Genomic DNA, 15,959 nt, shown 5'->3' on the forward strand with positions numbered 1-15,959 from the left:
TAACTAGATAATTTGTACAGTATGACATCATATCTTCCCTAGTTCTAACCATAGTTGTATGGATAAATAATAATGCTTTAGCTAGAAAGACCACTGCTATATATTCTGCTTGTGTCCACCTACTCAGTCTCACAGTACTTTTAGGATTATCATGTAGTGCACAAAGGATTAGCACATTTTATCTTGCATCAATGCAGTTTTTTCTTTCCTCTCAGAGGAAAGGATGATTCTCTTAATAGATCTCCTTGGGACAAATTTCCCTTGGCAAAGTACAAAATAGCCCTGTAAGGGACTCAAAGTATGGACTCTGTATGAAACAAAAAGAAAGTCTATTACAAGGCCTCAATGAATAAGAAATTAGGAGGTCGATAATACCAGGTCATGTGTTACTCAAAATGAGAGAAAGTGCCAGAATCCTCGATAATGAGGAAAACTTCTCTCCTCCTTATAGTCTCTGTCATCTTGTAGCTGGTATGGACAATCGCTCTCCAAATCCTAGAGAGAGTCTCTAGGATTTGGATATATCCAGTAAATCTATATGATTACACCTGAGGTCCAAATAAATCAAGCCGTGATACTAGATGCATATTTAATGACTTAAACTGCAAAGTCCATTGTTATAATTGTTCTGGAAAACCTGCCTTTTAATCGTGTGATACCTTTATTTTTAAAATATATGCTTTTTATCCAATCAAAAGGAAAGAAACAATAAAGCTACCACTTACATCTAGCTTGAGTAAAAGCACTCAAAACTTTTCTTTGAAAAAAGAGGTAAAAATTCCAAAACAATTTGTGTTTACATTCTCCTGCATTAGTGACGTTTTTACATTTAGATCTTGAATGTGGGAGCCTAAGGGACTAATGTAGCATCACAGGATTTAGCCAGAATGTAAATGGGCGAGATGGAGAATATATATTGATATTGTTAGTTTTGCATTGATTTGCAGGGTTATTTTGGTAATTTAACAGAATTTCTTCGAATTGGTCCACCACTGTATTTTGTAGTGAAGGACTACAACTACAGGTTCTAAACATGCTACTCGAGATTCTTTCTGCATTTACCCTTTTGCACTTCATGTTTTGAAATCTTGAAATTGTTGTGATCTTGTGAAACTGGCTCTAGTACTACGAGCAACCAGACGGATTTGTTATGCTCAATCAGCCATTGCAATCCTAAATCGCTCCTTAATCAGGTTTGTCTTGTCTGTGCATCTTGAGTGGATTTGACATTGTGCCAATAAAGACTTGATGTGTGTGCACATATAATGCAGAGCCTAGACTAGAATGGCTTTGATATCTATGTCTGTAAAATTACTTCCAGATATGTGTTTGTTCACAGATAGCTCATGCAGCTGAGTCACCAGAAATCAGCTACATTGCAAAGCCAGCAGCCTCTTGGCTTGATGATTTTCTTGTTTGGATCTCACCTGATGCATTTGGTTGTTGCCGAAAATTTCCTGATGGAAAGTATTGCCCTCCAGATGATCAGGTAAGCTTTTGATAGGCTTCTTCAATTGCACTGTATTTTATCTGATTATCACGAAGAAATTATAGACTAGTTTTCTGTTACAATCATCACCACTTCTGTATAGCAGTTTTCTGCTGCTAGTTGACAAAATTTGAAACTTCCATTATGTAGGCAGTATTCAATTTCCTGTTAAGTTCTTGGCATTCTAGTTCTTGGATGAGTTCAAGGATCCCACTAATAAATCTTTTGTTTTCTGATAATGAGTAATTGCTTATTAATTCATCAAACTAAGAAAATGCTCATAATGTGCTCCCATCTATGATAATATCCTTTAGTCCAGTGAGTTCCTGAAAAGTCCGGACTTTCAATCACACTTGGCCTATTGTCTGAAATGAAATAAGAGGTGCTCCATGTCCTAATAGTGACAAGTCAGTCCCCTGTCACTGTTGCAGGCAACCGGTCCCCAAGTCGGTATCATTTGTCCTCAAGTCCCTTTGTAGTTTGGACAGTATTCAGAGGGCCATCCTTTGGACCACCTGGCAGTGGGGCAACCCTGAAGTCCATGTATTTGAGTCTTCTCTGCTGCCTACACTTGGAAAACAGTACGTGAAACTTTTGCAAGCCCCCACCTCTAGGCTTCTGTCAGCCAGCAACCAAAAATTTAAGATGTCTTATGGGGCGGGAAACTATCTCCAATCTCTGCCTACAAATCCCTGAGGAATGGCTGAATGGTACTCTGGCTATACCCATTAGGTGCTGCAGCTTGAGAGGTTGGGTTGTCAAAAGATGACGTAGCAGCGAGACAGTAGGGTTTGCGGGGAGGAACACGGAGTGAACTCGGCAAACATGAAGAAGAGAGAAGAAACTCTGATGAATGGAATGATGAAGTTCCGAATCATGGAGTGAATGTGATACAAGGGAACGAGGGTGCCGTAGCACAAGGAAGATGACGAAGACAGCCACAAACCACGAACTGCAATGTCCTCCTGAAGGGGCGTGAGGGTAGTGGAGAGTCTAGAGAGAAGAGGTGACGGACTGAATGAATCAACTATAGGGAATGAATGAGAGAGTGGCCTATAAATAGGCACAGCTAGTCTAGGATGGCACCCCTTTTTGGGGCTGGAAACCCTAAACGCAAAATGCGGAAACGCAAAAACGCAAAGTGCGGGTGAAGGGTTTCTCAACACCCCCTCTCAGACCCAAAAAGGAAAACAAGAGAAGAGTGAGGTGGAGATGCAATGCTACATATTGAAGAATGCTCATGCAATAGGTGTCACTTAGACAGTGTTCTTCATGGGGAAATTGTTCACTTGCCCAAGGGCCCTAGTACAAAGATGATGAAAACATGCAATGCATAGAAAGAATGTCGGACTTTGTGTGGTACCGAGAACCATAAGGATATGCCCGTACTCGATCTCAGGAGGTGGCTCCATGCTGACCAAGTGACCAAGGCAAGAAGAAGAAGAGAAGTAAGAAGATGTAGAGGATCCCTAAGATCCAAGATTTCCGCCATAAAGGGAACATGCAGTAAAGAACAGTAGACGGAGTGAACTAGAGAAAACCAAAACTCAACCTCGGGAGAGAAGCTACTAGCTCCGTGCATTCATGTTGGAAGGAATACGAAGGCCTTGTCACCAAGTCGCGATTGAACCTCCAAGGTCCCGATCTAGGTGATACCTGAAGATCCTGGGTATTAGTAGAAGAGATGACTGGTCGAAGATAGCCATCCCAAGAAAGTAGAGGATGGGTGAAGAACTTCATGTGAAGTAGGTTCCCCCTCTGAGGTGGGAGGTGGAGGGGCCCCAGGTGAAGTCGAAGAAGTAGATGCCCCCTCTGAGGGCAAAGAAATAACATCCCCCTCTGAATCCCCCTTTGAAGTAGATAGGGAATCCAAAAACTCATGGATCACAGACTCTGAAATGCCTGATGATGAAGAAAGTACTACCGGTCGTACTGAAGAAGGTATCTGGGGTGCTGAAGAGCTCCCAGAGGTAGCCTCTCAAACCTGAGTAGTTGAGGGTGGGGAAGGGTGGAGCTCAGAATGAGCAAGAGGTGGGCAACAATCGCCGTCTCTCAGTGGAGTAGACTGGGTAGCCGAAGTAGAGGAAGGAGTCAAGCAGCTACTGTCTCTCGAAGGAGTGGGTTGATGAGGAGACGGTATCAAACAATCACTGTCTCTCGATGGAGCGGGCCGCAGAGCCGTAGGTCGTGGAAGCCACTGTACCTGAAAATAAGTGGGAGAATACTGCTGCTAGCATTGCGACGATTTCCAGGAGGTCGTAGCGTCAATCGATCCTCCATGTGCTCGAAAGGACTTAGTGCACATTGGATGTGTCTTATTGCCTTGAGCATAGTACTCTGATAGCCGATGTAGAACGATCTCTGTGGCCCAGAAAGGAGAGGTGGCACAAGGAGTGCTTGGTGGAAGATGCATATACTCTAGGGGTGGGGAGCAAAGGTCAAAGTCCGCAAGCATCGGTGGTGTGTCCGGTGATGCCACAATAGGAGCACCTAGTATTTTGGTCATCTGTTGGTAAAGAAGCCATGGATACCAGTGTGTCTTGTTGAAGGAGGAGGAGATCAACCACCATGAACCAGAACCGCAATGCCCACCTCAAGGGGTGTGAGGACAGTGCGAAGCATGAACAACAATGCCCACATCAAGGGGTGGGAGGGTAGTGGAAGGGCTGGAAGTGAGCTGCCAATGGGAGGAGGATGCAACTAGCAGTAAGAGGTTGCAATCAATAGAAAAACGTAGGTGAGAAGAGAGAAAGACTAAAAACGCAAGCAGTAGGGGAGAGAAACACTAAAAACGCAGGCAGGACAGCTTGCAGGAGGGAGAAAGACTAAAGACGCAGGAAAATGACAGCAGCAGCAGCCAATATGTTGAAATGAGCTCTGAACAGTGTGTGATAGGCTGGAAACAGGCGCCAGATTGTTGTAGACAGCAATGGCCAGCTTGGACCGCAATGTCCTTGGCATCTGGGATGTGGGCAGCAAGCTGAAATACCTAAAATTTGCGAAAACGAGATTGTTTTCTGAATGGAGAGTGATCAGCAATAGTTGTTCTGCTGTAAACAGATGCAAATTGCGGGTGGAAGGCTGGAAACATGTGCCAGACTGTAGATGACAGCAAGGGACAGCTGAGACTGCAATGTCCTCCGCGAAAGGGGTATGGGCAGCAAGCTGAAAACACATGAAACCTGCAAAAACGAGATTTTGATGCAGCGGAAGAAGAAGAGAAGTGGATGCCAAACTTGCCACCGGTCTTTGCCTTCACTGGAGTGGAGGATCTTCGCTGCTAAGTGAGCAGATCTGGCTCTGATACCATGTCAGAAGATGATGTACCAGCGAGACAGTAGGGTTTGCGGGGAAGAACACGGAGTGAACTCCGCAAACATGGAGTGGAGAAGAGAAGAGAAGAGAGAAGAAACTTTGATGAATGGAATGATGAAGTTCGGAATCATGGAGTGAATGTCATACAAGGGAACAAGGGTGTCGTAGCACAAGGAAGATGATGAAGACAGCCATGAACCACGAACCGCAATGTCCTCCTGAAGGGGTTTGAGGGTAGTGGAGGGGCTAGAGAGAAGAGGTGACAGACTGAATGAATCAGCCGTAGGGAATGAATGAGAGAGTGGCCTATAAATAGGCACAGTTGGTCTAGGATGGTGCCCCTTTTTGGGGCTGCAAACCCTAAACGTAAAATGCAGAAAAGCAAAAACGCAAACTGCGGGTGAAGGGTTTCTCAACATAGGTCTCCTAATTTGGTTGTATAATCGAAAAGGAAAGTGTTTCAAGCCTTATCTTGAAAAGGGTCCCCCCACTCGCTCTCCTGTGTCCCCTGTAATCACTGCAGAGTTTCCCCATCTGCAAAAGGATTTCTCTGCCGCCACTCCCTTGGGTCCCACTCTGATCTTTAAAGAGTTCTCTTGTGGCAGGCACAAAATCTCTATTGTGGTAATAATGCACAGGTCTGGGTCTAAACACATCTTGTCATTGTTGGCTATCAACCAAAATCTTCTATGGTATGAGTGATAGCACATGGATCTGGCTCGATACACTCCTTGTCACTGTTGGCCATGAAGTTTCAACCAAATCCTCTGTCTAGAACACTTGACATATTGCTACATGTCTATCTCCTGTTGACCAGGTGAACATCATCCTGAATGGTGAAGGTGAAGGATCTACCTGTTATCACTGTTGACCATCGACCAAATCCTCTGATGGCAAGAGTAATAACGGATGGATTTGGGTTTATCCACTATCTCGTCATTGTTGGCCACCACCCAAATCCTCTGTCTAGGACAATTGACAATTTGCTGCGTGACTTATCTCCTGTTGACCAGGCGACCAGGCCAACATCATCCTGAACTGTAAAGGTGAGGGATGTGTCCTCACGTGTACCATCAGTACTGCAGGTGGCACATTACCCTTAGTAAACAAACCCCTCCATGGCTATCCAGGTGAATGGCCTGTGTCACTGACTAGGTCATGATGCATCCCTTACTGGGAACTTTATGTCTCTGTCTCTAAATGGCTTGGTGGCAGCTTTGTGAAAGTTTCCGCTTTCCTGTGGTGTCTCAAATCTCCAAGAAAATTTAAGACATGTAAGCTTTGTACCCCTGAACATGCAATAGGTAAGTGCCTTGCACAACATGGCATGCTTAACTTTCTCAGTATTTTATTTCATGTGATGTGTTGCACGCTAGTGAACATGCCTTGCCCCTCGTTTCCTGCTAGGAAAAACTATGAGTGGTAGATTAGTGTATAGAGGCCTCCCAAGGCCACATATCAGTAATCAGTTATTTATGTTCAATCTACAGAAGAAGAGGGTCTTTTAACTCTCTTCACCAGCCCGATACCACAAATAGATCAATAATGCCAAGTCCCCAACAGGAAATAGCACCTTTTCATAACACCTACTCCCAAGGGCCTGTGGTAGTAATTTGTGATCAACATGCAGAGGAAGAGGAGGGTCTTCCAATGCTCCAGCCCGATATCACAAATAGATCAATAATGCCAAGTCCCCAACAGGAAATAGCACCTTTTCATAATACCTAGTCCCAAGGGCCTGTAGTGGTAATTTGTAATCAACATGCAGAAGAAGAGGGTCTTCCAAGGCTCCTGCCCGATACCACAAATAGATCAATAATGCCAAGTCCCCAACAGGAAATAGCACCTTTTCATAATACCTAGTCCCAGGGGCCTGTAGTGGTAATTTGTGATCAACATGCAGAAGAGGAGCATCATCCAAGGCTCTTCACCAGCCTGATACCGCGAGATGATTTACCTACTTGACTGTGATATTGTACAATTAGATAAATAGTGCATACTTCTCAAAAGTAAGAGGACCTCTTATGCAACTTCAGTACTTATGCTCTATTAAGCACTTGATCTACTTCATGCAAGAGGGATAAGATCCCATTAGGAGTTAAGAAACGATACTGTAGCTACAAACTCCTTGTGATCAAGACATGCTTGCAAAGAAAAGCTTTAGCAGAAAAGTTTACAATGAAAATGGTGAAGCAAAACACCCATCCACCTGAGATCTTACTTTTGTCACTTGATTTTTAAATTTCATTTAATACAGACTTTAAGAAACCAGACCTGTAGACATATAGGTGTTTCTGTACAAGTGAATATAAGCATTTTGGTCTCTCTTCTTGTGGTTCATGTGTTTGGCATCCTTGATATTTAACATAGTGACATATGTCTACATCTGTATCTCATTTTCTTTTTGCTCTTTTGTGGTTTGCCATTGCTTGATATTGGAGGGTTTAGCAATAAGTGTCAGCAACGTTTTAGCTATCAAGATCTATTTTCGACCCACAATAAGGGGACTTTGAAGTTTATCTGGTTAACATTCCACACATAATCATGTTTCAGTGGATATTCTATTATGTTCATGTCACCAAATTTTCCTTCACATTTTTTTGCATGTTGTTTTTATAGTTATTGACATCTGCATGTTGTTTTCATAGTAATTGACAATAAAACATTGTGTGAGATAGACAAAACTAAACATGTGCCAGGCTTGGTTCCTATACAATCCACCAACTTGCACTAGCGGGTTCACTATCCTAAGGGTAGCTTTTGCTGTGAAAAATCAATGACTTCAATTGTTTATTTTGTCTACCCATATCATACAGTATATTAATACTATATTTTGTTGCCAGCCACCATGTTGTCCTGAAGATGAGGATTATTGTGGTGATAGTGAGACATGCCAAGATTGTACAACGGTATGCCAAGTTTTCAATGGTCTTTGTTTCTACCTGTAACCATACACTGGACCTTCTTTTCAAGTTGATTCTTCAAATCAATACCTGTGTGATGTACAGTGCTTTTTGCATTCGGAGCTACGAGAAGGGCGGCCATCCACAGACCAGTTCAAAGAGAAGCTTCCATGGTTTCTTAATGCTTTACCATCCGCTGATTGCAGCAAAGGCGGTCGCGGTGCATATTCAACTAGTATTCATCTAAATGGTATGATATGCTTCTGTTTTGTACTGTAGCTTTCCTTGATATTAAATATGCAGCACTATTCAAACTTATTCTGTCTTCAAACTATTGACCAATAGGTTATGAGAGTGGTGTTATAAAGGCATCTGCATTTCGTACTTACCACACTCCTCTAAACAAGCAGGTGAAGTTCTTTCCTTAGCACTTGTAACATCAAACAACCTTGGGAAAATTAGGTGTCTAAACCTAGAGTTTTCTTTTGTCTGTTTGATGTCCTAAAGTAGCTCAGCAGTCACAATGCTTTTCCTTCTTTAAGAGTAATAGTGATTAATTATTGTTATGAAAAGCATGTACAAGGAGTATCATGGGATGTGATGCTGTTGTTTTCTTTTTGTGGTTTTGGGTGTTGTGGGGTGTCTGGGGGTGGGGGTTTTGGTGTATGGTAGGGTGGGGCGATGGCAGCGGGGAGGGGACAAAGGATGGAGGGAGGGAGGTGAGGATAGTATAAGCTGCCTAATTTTGATTAGAGTTAAGATTACTAGCAATCTCTTATTTTTCTGAAATGCAGAGTGACTTCATTAATTCCATGAAGTCTGCACGTAAATTTGCTGCGCAAGTGTCAGAATCATTGCAGGTATACTTGAAGTTCGTTTTCACTCAACAAAAATAACTTCTTAAACTATTGAGGAAAATATCATATTACCTACTATTGATGCTTAGCTCATGGAAGTTGCTGTTCTACCTCCGCAGATGGACATATTTCCATATTCTGTGTCATACATTTTTTTTGAGCAGTACTTGGATATATGGAGAATGACTGTGTTGAGCCTCATCCTTGCATTAGGTGAGTTTCTAAATGCAACATATCTGTCTCTTCTGCTGCTCCTGGTTAATCACACGAAAATTGAGCATCATGAGTAGGCTTTAATTTCATAAAAAATGGGCTGATACAACAGTTTTGCTGCCAGTACTTACTCTCATAATTTCTTATAGTGATGATCAACCCCACTACTACTATAATTTCTTATAGTGATGATCAACCCCACTACTACTATAAATCTGTGCAAGAACCTACGTTTAGTCATTAGTGCTATGCAAGAAGATTACCAGATGGCACCTAACTGTAACCCGAATAAATACTGTAGACCAAGTTTGAAGTCAAGTAACTTTGTCAAATTGCAATGACTCCCAATTAAGGGCCTTCCAGCCAATGTAAAAATTACGACAATCAATGACTACTAGACTCTTGAAGGTAAAGGCTCCTGCCATCGCATCGCATCGCTGCTCCCTTGTCTCCGACTGAACTGCCACCATGCCAGTCCTCCCCTCCCACCGCCTGTGCCAGCGCACCCACCCAACACACCCCCCCCGCCCCCCGGTAGCACAGCAGCGTGATAGGTAGGTTCCTAGCAGGGACGCGCAATGGAAACCTCTGGTTAGACGCCGGCGCATTCTGTAAGTGCCTCCCAGTCAAACACCTTCCTCATCATCCTCTTTGAGGAACAGCTCTTAGCCGTCCGTGCCATAGAGTTGGAGTTGAAAGAAACAACGATCTTTGGCCAAGTCATTGGACACTCCCCATCGAGGGCCCACCAGCTGCGGGATGGCTCCACTCCACGCTACACATTGGCACAACGCAGATTGTGGAGGCAGTTCTCATGAGCCGAGGGATCTTCATGGTTCGACTCACCTTTGCGGACGCAGCTCGTGAGTTAGTGGAGAGTTCGCCCTATGCCTCTACGAAGGGGGTCATTTACATGGTTCCCTAGTATCGTAGCTTCACAGTGGAGACATTTGGGCTCCACAACATATTTCTCAGATACCCAGTCACTTTTCTTTTCCTCGGACTGGCGGTAGAGTATTGCCAGTTAGTGGTGGACTTTGGACGGCTCTTTGACACAGTTCTTCCTGCCTCCTTCGCGGATGCAATGACAGTTGCAGGTATCCCAAAGGTACGAGTGGCCGTGAAAGACACAAAGAGTATACCAAAGTTCCTGGAGATTGAGGCAGGAGGTCACCCCTTTAGGCAACAGGTCATTGTGATTGGACAACCAAGGCAGTGCCTGCGCAGCCATGACTTTGGGCATCAAGCAGCAGATTGTACGTGTTTCGGAGCCAAGGCGGCTCCGCCAACAGGCGTGCAGGTGGACATTGATAGCTTCACACGGGTTCAGAGATGACAGAGAGGGAGACGGCAAGGGGAGCCATAGCCAGCTCCTCAGATGACGCAGCCTCGACTGCAGGGAGCAGGAGGGCGAGCGACGCCCCCTCAGCAGAGCACTCCGTAGCCCCTGCCCCACCCGGCAAGACCGCAGTCCCCCATAGAGACCACCCGCACCACAGACTACCTCACCTGAGATCCCACAGCTTCCACACCCACCATCCCCCCCCCCCCCCCCCCCCCCCCCCCAAAACACCCGCCATATACCTCCGACCATCCCACCATCCCTCGATTCTCTTCCCTCCCACTACCTCCCCTGCCGAGCACCCCCTTGATCCGCACCTAGTTCAGGTAGGTGATGAGCCACACATGCCTACATCCTCCTCGCACCAGCAGTTTTCCCCCTCCCACACAGCCACCAACTCATCTGCCCCTGTCGCCCGTCACACTTTTCCAAGACAGGCACAACTGCTGCCACAAGAGTTCTTCCGCAATGGCCCATGGTCCTACCTGAGAGTTGCGGAGCGCGGGGATTTCCCACTACCTCTAGAGGTGGGGATCTTCGTGGTTCGTAAGTCAAGGAGGGGCAAGGTTCATCTACTAGCACCATTGGATGGAGCAAACTACGTTTTTTTCCTTTAGTCCTCTCACTCAAGGGATTGGACGACGACACAGATAGAGGAGTTGAAGAGTCAAGTGGCGGACCACATCTCCCAGTGGATGGGAGAAGAAGGACTAGCACTGTTTGCACAACAGTGGCTTGGTTGCATGATGGACATTAACTGGTAGGCTGGTCCCCAGGTCCCACACTTGAGCATTATCTTTCGAGCCCCTCCAGAATGGAGAGCTTCGAGGGATGTGATCGAGTGGCCCTTGGCACAGGCGGCCCGTTTCTACTAGTGTACAGAGTCACGACTCTCAGCATGGTTGATAGATGCATTGATAGTACCACCTGGAGTATCTACCATCACTATGGTCCGGTCAAGTTTCGCCGTCCAAACCTACGGCAAAGCGTATTTGCATGCCCCATAGTTTTTCCTCCTCATCAGCAGCCTCCACACTGAACAGATGCCTGTTCGGTCAGTCATAGGTTTTCCCATGAGCTTACACATTGCATACTGGAATGTGAATAGTCTTCACTATAGTGGGGCATGTGGTTCCAAGAAGTTCATTGTTTTGCAGGAGCTGGAGCTTTCCCTTGTAGGATGGATTGACATCTTACTTCTACAGTAGCACAAGCTCAATTCCATCCAAGCCTAGCGGGTAGGGAAGGTACTTCCGGGCAGCTCGTACACCTACTGGGAGCACGCCATAGTTGCCCACGGTAGGAGTGGAGGCATATGCACCTCTATTGGCCCGAGTCTCACTACCTATGTACGAGACCACGGGACGATAGTGGCAGAGAGGGTTCTATGGATCATATTGGATATTCGGGACTCATGCCTTGGAGTCCATGTCTATGCCCCTCCGTAGATTAGGGCACACAACAGTTTCTGGGTGGAGATGGTGGATGGACTCCTAGAGGTGGACTCCTGGATGGTTGGAGGAGACTTCAACAACTTGGAGGCTTTGAAGGACCAGCAGGGCAGAGGCAGAAACTACCGGGGCATGGTTGGGGAGGAGCAGGAGGCATGGGAGGTCTTTCTACTGGCAGTAGGAGCATGCAATGCCTGGAGTGATCCTGCCTTCCACAGGAGGGAGAGGTTGTTGGACTTCTCTTGGGGATATAGGCGGCTAGGTGGAGTCCTACTGGAGCGGTTGGACAGGTTTTATGTGGGAGAGTGGGGAGGCTCTTGTGGAGGCCAGATTGGGCAGTTGGTGGGCACCACGTTGTTCGATCATTGCTCGGATCTCCTGACACTAGATCCCCCAACATTTGCCCTAGACATAGGATCCTGTTGGATCTCTGACTCGATCTATAGGAGGGAGGAGGTGATGAGACAGATAGAGCAGATTTGGACTAGGGAGTGGGGCAGAAGGGACCGGATCGCAGAGAAGGTTACAGAGGTCCTAGCCGAGTCGAGCAAAATCTACCAAGAGGCAACCATACAGGCCAGGCAGCAGAGCTGGGAGGAGGAGAGAGCACTCCAACGGGACCTTGCAGCCACGCAGAGATTATTATAGAAGTAACCAGGGGATCCCACCCTCCACACAAGAGGTGCGCGTGTGAGCAGCTATTTGCTGACCTAGAGGATAGGTGCTTGGAGTTCTCTTTCCACACCTCAGCAGCTTTCTAGGCGCAGAAGGGGGACACAATGTGCAGGGAGTTTTTCCAGGTGCACCAACCTCGCACCTCTTAGGAGAGCAGATACACAGCCTTCGAGATCAGTATGGGAGGACTTGTTCTAGCCCAAACGAGTGATGGAGATTGCCACCGACTACTACAAATGCCTTTTCCAGCAGGAGACAGCCTTAACTAGAGGACAGAAATGTAAACAACAGGTCTGGGATCACATCCCGTCCCTCGTCACAAGGGATATGGGATGCTCTCTCCTAGTCCCCTTAACAGAGAAGGAACTAGGGGAGGCTTTCCATACATAGGACGGGTAAAATGCTCGGGAGAGAATGGCCTCTGTAAGGCCTTCTTCACTATCTACTATGAAGTGGTGAAGGACCCCCTACTGATGGCCTTCTAGGAGATTTTCACTTCAGGATAGATGCCAAGGATCCTTTCGGCAGGCCTTATCAGTCTTCTCCCCAAAGGGGAGACTGGTTGGAGTTTTTCTAGTGGAGACCGATCACCTTATTGTCAGTGGCCTATAAGGCATTGGCAAAGATGATTGGTAGACGACTACGCCCCATGCTTCCAAATATCATCCACGACACACAGACAGGCTTTGCCCAGGATAGGAGCATCCTAGACAATGTATTCACCTTCTTTGAGGCGACAAAGTGGGCTTAGCACAGTGGGTAGAGACAGGCCGTACTACTATTGGATTTCGAGAAAGCTTATGACAGGGTGGACTAGGATTTTCTAGAGGGCACCATGGTGAGGTTAGGTTTCCCCCAGGCTTGGATTCACGGGGTCTCCACACTTTACAGATCAGCCACCAGGAGGGCTCTCATAGTTGGTAGGCGAGGGGAGGAGTTTCGGTTGGAGAGATCGGTCCGGCAGGGCTGCCCCTTGGCCCCGTACCTGTTCCTACTCTTTGCAGAGGCGATGTCTCACTTCCGCAAGTCACATGTGAGCGGATTACGCTGCCTCCGACTTCTAGTAAGAGAGGAGACTGAGTTGTTAGACTTAGAGTATACAGATGATGATGCAACACTCTATATAGAGGACAATGAGTTGATGCTGGAGAGAGTGAGGCTGGCTCTTGAGGTGTTCTGTGCTGCAACGGGAGCGAAAATCAACTGGCGAAAGTCGGTTGGTTTTCTCACAAACCCGGACTCTTGCATGGAGTGGGACGTCCACCTGGGATTTAGATGGGTGAGCAAAGGGCAGACCGTCCGGTACCTATGGTTTCAAGTGGGACTCAACATCACTCCTGCCTAGCAGTTTCTTTTAGTGTTCGATTCTATTCGGAGGAAGTTGACCTATTGGAGCACGGTTTGCCTCTCACGAGCCGGTCGAGCCTTAGTTGTTATCCAGGTCCTCCTAGCGACGGCCTGGTACATCGCCTCGTGTTGGTGCTTCTCCTCATCCTGCATAGTGCAGCTTTGCCACTAGTGTGGAGCTTCCTTTGGTCCGGGTCATTGGTCCAAGTCAGACGGCTCTAGGGATTCCACGGCCAAGGTGGCATAGGCCACCATTATACGCCATCGGTTTGAGGGAGGGCTTGGGACCATTGACCCAGAGTATGGGAGTATGGCCCTCTTGGGCAAGCTAGTTATCCACGGCCTCACACCGGGAGGGCAGACGTGGAAGGTCCTATTGCAGGAGGGTCTTCAAGATTGTAGACTGAGGCTTGCCAGTGAGTGGAGGCCATCCTTGAGATGGATCTTCATGTCAGCCCAGATCACACGTCGCGCACACACCCCCCCCCCCCCCCCCCCCCCCCCCCCCCCGCGCCCCCCCCAAAAAAAAAAAAAGATCACCTTTCCTACACAGCTTGCTCCACGTGTGGCAGGCCCTCCGTAAGCCCCTAATCCAAAGCCCCCTAGGCTGCCAGGAGGAGATAGACCGTCAACTGGTGATATGGAACCACCAAGTTAGGGATCGAGAAGGGGCACAAATTGACTTGCGCCCCCACATCTAGTGGGTTGGTTGGGAGGCTGGCCCGGCTCGTACCATCAAGACATGGTGGGAGGTGTACAGGTTGGTGGACGAGGAGGTGCTGCAGCGAGTATGAAGCTGCCAGAGAGGAGTGGAGTTGAGGAGAAGGGAGATAGATGCAGTGATACCTCAAGAGTGGCTTGCTCCCTTGATACGAGAGCCGATAGAGCTTGGGGAGGTATGGGCTGCTAAGTTTCCACCAGCAAGTAGTCCCCTATAGGTGGCAAGTAGAGTGGGCGGCGCTCCAACTGGGACTTTCTACACTGTACAGGAGGGGGGGCGTTTGGCTGTTTTGATAGAGGGCAACAAGATGAGATAGTTGTCCTTTCATGAAAGAGGATCTGGGTGATTGGCCTTCAGGGGAAGACATGGCGGCTGGACCCTTTTTTCTTTTGGCAAGAGCTCAGGGAGTGGCACCTCTGGATCTGGGAGAGCAGGCCACTTGATGAGTTGGAGTGGGATCCAGGAGAGTGGCTATGGCTGGCCACTATGGTTGCCAAGAAGCCACCAAGGTTCCTGGAGTACACCGCCAGGATTGGCAGACACGTACTGATGCAGGAGGATATGGATTGGGCGCCGTCACGTAGCAGGCACTGGGCGGAGCACATCATCACGGAACCTTTTCGACGGACCTTCTAGTGCTGCCTATGGGATAGTTGGAGGCCGAGGAGGGTATCGTATTTTTTATGGTTGGTGGCACATGGAGGCTTGGCGGTGGAAAGCTGGCTTGCCCAGATGTACAAGAAGGGAGGTTGTAAGCGTTGCACACAGCAACCTCTGGAAACCCCAAAGCACTACCTTTGGTCGTGTGAGACAGCGCAGCTTGTGTGGCTCTAGAGGAGCATGCCGCATCCTTCGCCGTATAGCACATAGCCTTGGATGCATCTCATGGGGAGCTTTTTGCTGGCAGGCGGTTAGCCAGGGCCGCCACCTTCTGTATGAACCCGGGATGCAGGACACGATATTCATTATTGAGGTAGGGTCGTGCGCAGTGGTCAGTTTAGAGGCTCTACCCATCCGCCAGGTACTGGAGCCCACAGCAGACCGCTCCGAGGTATGGGAGATCATAGGGAGTCTTACTGGTTGGCATATCTGGAAGGCGCGGTGTCAGGCCTGCCACTCAGCTAGGGCTGCCACCTTCTGTATGAGCCCAGGATGCAGGACATGATATTTATTATTGAGGTAGGGTCGTGTGCAATGGTCGATTTAGAGGCTCTACCCATCTGCCAGGTACTGGAGCCCATAGCAGACTGCTCCGAGGTATGGGAGATCATAGGGAGTCTTACTGGTTGGTATATCTGGAAGGCGCGGTGTCAGGAGGCTTGTGGCGGAGAGAGACTTTGAGTACAGGCGACCTTAGTAGAGCTCTGGACCTCCATCATCCACTCCCTCCACGGCCAATGGGATCAGGTGCAGGGTGAGTCCAGGGCTTGTCAAGAGCTCCGATGTCATTTCATGCACACTTGGGGCGGCCATGACCTGTTTTTCGTGATGCAGGCAGGCAGCCCCAGATGGTGGTACACCCCCCTCCATGACTTCTTGCCCCCATCCCCCCCAGACCGCCTTGTATTCATGATGTACTTGTGACTTTCATCAGCTCCAGCTAGTCTGTTGAGCATGAGCAGTCCATTGTAATCAGTTGTTTTTGA

The 15,959-nt window shown here is 47.6% G+C and overlaps 1 protein-coding gene across 5 annotated transcripts in view; it reads left to right on the forward strand.

Moving 5' to 3' along the window:
- LOC148019801 (uncharacterized) overlaps positions 1-15,959 on the forward strand; it is a 113,437-nt gene that overhangs the window by 94,294 nt on the left and 3,184 nt on the right. For all 5 annotated transcript variants that reach the window (XM_087699974.1, XM_087699978.1, XM_087699975.1 and 2 more), the window contains 8 exons: positions 948-1,024; positions 1,124-1,193; positions 1,340-1,489; positions 7,648-7,713; positions 7,813-7,957; positions 8,053-8,117; positions 8,502-8,567; positions 8,684-8,777. In XM_087699974.1, the coding sequence (XP_087556100.1) occupies positions 948-1,024; positions 1,124-1,193; positions 1,340-1,489; positions 7,648-7,713; positions 7,813-7,957; positions 8,053-8,117; positions 8,502-8,567; positions 8,684-8,777 (733 nt within the window). The remainder of the gene's footprint in view (positions 1-947; positions 1,025-1,123; positions 1,194-1,339; positions 1,490-7,647; positions 7,714-7,812; positions 7,958-8,052; positions 8,118-8,501; positions 8,568-8,683; positions 8,778-15,959) is intronic.

The sequence above is a fragment of the Lygodium microphyllum genome, chromosome 19, assembly GCF_053477565.2.
Source record: "Lygodium microphyllum isolate KBCC chromosome 19, Lygodium_microphyllum_v1.1.10, whole genome shotgun sequence".
Classification (NCBI taxonomy): Eukaryota; Viridiplantae; Streptophyta; class Polypodiopsida; order Schizaeales; family Lygodiaceae; genus Lygodium; species Lygodium microphyllum.